Consider the following 6011-nt stretch of genomic DNA (forward strand, 5'->3'; position numbering starts at 1 on the left):
GTCCAGTTGTATATGTGTTTGAAAATAATTATTTAATTCATTTACTTTTCATTGCCAATGAAGAGCGTGTAAAGACGGAGAGACTTAACAAGACTAATTAGTGATGCCAAAAGGCGCTGAACATCCTTGATGAATTTGCAAACACTTGGGGTTTTAAAATAAATATGTAAGTCTTGATGACAGAATTGGAGAAAATTATTGTTATTACCTCGATTCAATGTACAGCCGCATTTTACGGACAAAAAAGGACAGAAATGTCTTGTGAATTACTGAAAAACTGCATCACTATTAAAGCTGTATTAATTTATTATGTTGTATAAATTGTATTAATTGCATTCATTTGTACAAAAGTTTTCAGGACAGGCAAACTCCTCACAAAATACCACAGATATTGTGTTTTAAGTGCTAATGTAAATACTGGCTGATATACTGATTAATACTTTGCCAGCAATAAAGAAAAAATATTTATTTTACATTTTGTTGATCTTATTGATGCTGTAATGATAGTTACATAGAAGTCTTTCACCAAGGTCTCTTATTCACAGTTAACTTTATAACCATACAGTTTCTCAAGAGTAATGATTTTTAATAACCATCTACCCAGAGTCATGCTGAATAAGACAGGTTTCTTTTTTAATCTGGTTTCTCTCAAGGTTTTTCTGATGATTCCTAAAGTCTCTGGCTTGCTCATTGGAGATCTAAGCCTATATTCAGATTTTTCTAAAGCCTTGTTATAATTATAACAAGAACAAATTTAATATAAGCAATATAACTATAATAACCAAAGTATTTACAAGTTTTCACAATAATCGCAATAAACACACCATTGTTCAGGGAAATCTTTTTTGGAATTTTGATGGTTCAGAGTATCCTCACTGGGTATTCTGATCAATTAGATGTGTGTACTGTGTATTATGATTCATCAGCAAACCTTCATTTCATGCTGATTTGCTGAACCATCCTCCTTGGAAAGGCTGATTTTTTATAGAACTTCCAGTGGGAATTCTAATTGCTTAAATCAACATCCTTAAGAATTCTGATTGGCCATAATACTCTGATAAAAAATTCTGGTTGCTCAAAGCACATACACTGGGAATTCCGATTGTTCATAGCACACACTTTCATTAGGAATTCTGACTGTGCAGTGAATTATATTTAGGAATTCTGATTTGCCATGTTTGATACACACTTCTGAAATAACAAATTTGCAAAATTTACCTTAAATTATGTTATTATTAATAATTTATGATATTCATCTATATCTAGTCATCTATATTTTAATATTGTAATTTTTTAATTTCACCAATGCAAGTGTGATTTTGTCAGGGAACCACCAGCCACGCCTTCCTGCAAGGCCCTAACTCTCACTCAGCCTCTCCATGCTCTAATCACCTACACATGTTCTCCATTACCTTTCCCCTTTAAAAGGTCCCGATTCCACCTCACTCACGGTCAGCTCCACTTGTTGCCATGATGGATCTACCGACCTTCCTACCACTAGTATTCCCCGTACTTCCATGCTCCTGGCACCGATTCGGAGGAAGCGCTCAAGATAGGTTTGCCTTTAACAGTTCACAATGGCGATCATCCCTGGACTACCCGCTATTTTTTAGAAAAGGCCCGCAGGCGACTCATGTGGTCCTTGCGGGTGACCTGGTGCCCGCGGGCACCATGTTAGTGACCCCTGGTTTAGGGTATCATCCTTAAGCAATATGATTGGTCATAGACATTTTGTTTGTTCAGGTCATCCTGCTTGGAAATTCTAATTATTTGGAGCATTGTCATTAGGAATTTTTATTCGCTAATGCACTCTCATTAGAAATTCTGTTTACCTTCACCTTCACTGGGAATTCTGATTGTTTAGAGCACCGACTTTAAGAATTCTAATGGGTCAGACCAGTCTCACTGGGAATTCTGATTTAGAGTACACTCACTAGGAATTCTGATTGTCCAGAGCAGCATTATTAATTTAAATAGTTTAAAGCACCTGAGGTCTCAGCACACTTGTTAGTTCTAATTGTTCGGGGCACCATCATGAAGAATTCTGATTGGTCAAGAAAAACAGTAGGCAGTGTATAAACTACAATTTTGTGTTTATCCTCACTGAGGTGATATATTATATTCATCACTTTTATTTAATACATTTTAAAGCGAAAGGTGTTTCAATTCACTCTCATTTTCTGATTTTTCCAGGCCCTCATGACAAGCTGAAACTCAAATGTCACATGCTGAGAAGAACGGTTACAGTGACATGCAATCTTCTGGTACCTTATCTGCTTGGCGTAGCTCAACTCGATTTCGGATCTCTCCTTGACAAACTTGGTGTAGCGCTCCACAAACTCGATGCCCCACTGTGTGTGCTTCTCCAAGTTATCAAACTGATCCTGAGGTGGGGGAAGAGAGAGAAGTGTTACTGTCTGAAGCAGATTATTCTCATCCAAGGTTTTTACATGCAGGCTAAAACCGAGCGATGAAATTGTATGAACACTGAACAGATGCGTTTTATTCAATGGCATTTACCACTGTTAAAAATTTATTCAAACCAATAAAAGGTGTAAAAATTAACAACTAATTTAATTTGTATATACATTTTTTGCAATTTTTTCAGGTTAATGTATTTTAGAGGTTACCATTACAATACTGCATTTGCTAGTTTTAATTTAGAAAGTGAGAAAGATCAACAAGCTAACCTTATAGTTGTAAGGTCACTGTTTACAGCTCATTTTGGCTAAATTACACAGTATAGTTAAATGATATTAGGCTAAAAATTTATGTGGCCCAAAATAAACATCCTCAATAAAACAACAGTATATGTCTATAAAGGTGGTGCAAATTAGCATGTTTCATTTACTATTAGGTGCACTGGCTACTCTAATGGTGTAAATAAGTGTACAGTGCCTTGATCCCATCCAAGGTGTTTTACCACCTCATACCTGCTGTACCCAAGAGAGTCTCCGTTATTCATTCTGGCCATGACTTATTAAAGAAGAATGACTGAATGTGTCTCTGAAATTTCACAAGAACGAGCACTCTGTGTTGTATCATGGGTGAATATGTTCACTGTTGTGTGTGAAAGCTGCCACCTCATCATTTCTCAGCATGACTGGTGTGCTAAATGCTCACTCCAGATCATGCAGTTGCCCAATAAGGCTCAACATTGTGAATTGGATGGCTATGACTCTAAAGACTGATGAAGCAAATTTTTTCCTTTTGCACACGCCTTTCTCGTGGATGATTCCGCTCACCAGAATATTAATCAGCTAGCATTTTGCACGCTCAGCACATATCAAACGGAGCGATTCGATAAAACTGAAGCGATTGCCAAAGCATGACATCATTGGACAGAGATCATTACACAATATATATCATAAAGTAAAAAAAAAAAACAACGGCCTCATAGGGAAAAAAGACTTCACATGACACTGCACTTGAATAGTAAGACATTACATTAATAATTCCTTCCTTGAGGATTCTTCAGTCAGCAAGTCACTCCGAGGGAACCCTTAAAGGTTCTAAACAGAAGCTGACAATGGAAAACGCTGAATCCTTTTTAAAAGCTAAAATCATTACCCTTTCACAGACCACTTAATGGACCTTTTTTCCAAGCATATAAGGGAACACAACTGCGCTGTATAAAATATGGGCCAAAGGATGTTGTTGGGATTTTATGCTCCTGAGTAAGTTCTTCTTAGACAGCAGAGACTCTGATGAAGCAATTGGTACCCAAGAACAACCAACTAGACAACCATTACCAGACATTTTCCTCAGAATACTGATACACCAAAGGATTGATAATGCTCTAGTCACAGTACTAGTGTAAGTTGTCTGAATTCTACATTCAAAGGAACACACCTAAGTAAATAATTCTGCTGAACAAGTGGTTAAAACACCTCTTCACTAATTAAATCCGCCTCAAATACACTTGTCCAAGATCTCCTTACTCAGCAGTGATGGAAGTTTGGACTGTCATCAACTTGGCAGGACTGATTGTAAATGCTGTTGTCTAGACTGTAGCATTCAGTAATAATGTACAACAGTGTTTCCATTGGTACACAGTTATTTCCACTCCCACAGGACCTGAGAGGTTTTTACTGTCTCTGAGTGCGGAAAAAATATTTCTGTGTGTCTGATGCAGGGGGTCAATTTTTTCAGAATATATGCATAAATATCAGGGTGTGTGTGAAGGGTGCATAAATATATGAAAGTCTCCTAAATTCCTGACAATCCACTGGTCTCGGGTCAGCATGCACTGATTGGAACAAAACTGATATAGACATGACACGTGTTCCTGAAAGACCCTGAAAGACTGATTACAACGATCAGTCATGTTCTGATATTCTGTCACGTTAGGAAAAAGAAAACTTGGCCAGGTTTTGTACTAAGAGCTCGTGCACACGTGTGCGGCAGATATGCACTGCGCTGATTGACGTTGCAGTCTTGCTCGTCACACCTTCACCTTGATTGAAGGAAAAACGAATTTGTGCGTACCCGTGCAATGCACGTGCGACAATTATGAACAATATATATATATACAGTATGCATATGTCTCGTGCGCTTTTGCAGGCGGGTTTTGTGGACAGCATTACCGACGGATTACCGCACACTCGGGTGCGTGCTGGATAATGACAGACCGAGCCCGGTCGAGGTGCATTTGTCTGCATGGAAAGATGCACGAGAGCGAATTCCTACACGGATTTCGCCTCCAGACGCGCGCGCCGCATACATGCATACACGACTCCTAGAATAGGAAAAAAAAATGGGCGGACCGCTGACTGACCCCAGCAAAGGAAACAGCGTTATCACAGACACACCTGCTGATCACTGGTGCACACATTGCATTAAAATTATTTATTTTTTTACCCTCCACACTCTTTTCCTCACACACACACACACACACCCCTGGCATGATGCATTTCCAGATAGATAGTTGGCACGTACCCAGAGCTCGGTGCCCCAGCTGCAGCTCACGGATTCGGGGCAATTCCTCCGTAATAATCCTCTGCTCGGATGCATGGCTCCTTCGGAATAAATCACTAATTGCTGTATTTAATTAATTATATCAATCACTGATCCCTGGGTTTCAATAAATACCGTCAAGGGTGTAAACCTCGATCGGTGATGAGAGATCCGTTTTCACCTCCGCATGCTGCCAGTTACAGGCGATCAGCCTCGGCCTTCGGTCTTCTCTCTCTCTCTCTCTCTCTCTCTCTCTCTTTCTGCACCCTGCATTTCTTCAGTCAGCCGCTTGAGGGCAGCAAACTCACCCCGAAATCATACTGATCGGCTTGATAAATTTTATTATTATATATTTATAGAATTATTATTATTATTTAATTACTTTCAATTTTGTATTATAGCATTAAACAATTATCTTAATTTCATTAAAAAAACATTTAAGTTTGTATCCAGTTCACACATGGTTCACGCACTGGTCCTGGGCTGAGAATAAGTTTGGCACCAGGTTGAGAATCAATTGGTTCCAGTCTGAAAATCATTTGATCCCAGGCTGTGGATCATATGGTCCCAGGTCAAGAACAATCTGTTCTTGGGCTAAGGTTCAGTTAGTCCTGAGCCGAGGATTATTTGGTCCCAGGCTGAGGATAATTAGGTCCCAAGCTGAGGATCATTTGGTCCCAGGCTGAGGATAATTAGGTCCCAAGCTGAGGATCATTTGGTCCCAGGCCAAGGATAAACTCTTCTTGGGCTAAGGTTCAGTTGGTCCTGAGCTGAGGATCATTAGGTCCCAGGCTGAGGATCATTTGGTCCCAAGCTGTGGATCATATGGTTCCAGGCTGAGGACAATTTGGGTCGCACAAAAAGACAAAAAAAAAAGCATTTCATTGTTTTATTTAATGTCCTTTTTGTTGTTTTATTGTCCCTTTTTGTTGTCCTGATCCATCCCAAGTCCCTGACTCTCCATTTGGAAACCACTATGTGCAGCTGATGGTTCCACATGAACAGCCTAAAGATTTATGAATTCAACGAGCAACTCAAGAACTATGAGGATGGAT

The 6011-nt window shown here is 39.2% G+C and overlaps 1 protein-coding gene across 10 annotated transcripts in view; it reads right to left on the reverse strand.

Annotated features, from left to right (window-relative positions):
* fnbp1a (formin binding protein 1a) overlaps positions 1-5212 on the reverse strand; it is a 32725-nt gene extending 27513 nt beyond the window's left edge. For 4 of the 10 annotated variants that reach the window (XM_046871070.1, XM_046871071.1, XM_046871068.1 and 1 more), the window contains exons 1-2: positions 4939-5211; positions 2269-2384 (exon numbers count right to left, since the gene is read on the reverse strand). In XM_046871070.1, the coding sequence (XP_046727026.1) occupies positions 2269-2384; positions 4939-5013 (191 nt within the window). In that variant the 5' untranslated portion in view covers positions 5014-5211. Of the gene's footprint in view, positions 1-2268; positions 2385-4938 lie in introns of all 10 variants that reach the window. The other 6 variants (XM_046871076.1, XM_046871075.1, XM_046871074.1 and 3 more) reach the window with 3 other exon arrangements.
* Between the last annotated feature and the right edge of the window lie 799 nt (positions 5213-6011).

The sequence above is a fragment of the Silurus meridionalis genome, chromosome 17 (assembly GCF_014805685.1).
Source record: "Silurus meridionalis isolate SWU-2019-XX chromosome 17, ASM1480568v1, whole genome shotgun sequence".
Classification (NCBI taxonomy): domain Eukaryota; kingdom Metazoa; phylum Chordata; class Actinopteri; order Siluriformes; family Siluridae; genus Silurus; species Silurus meridionalis.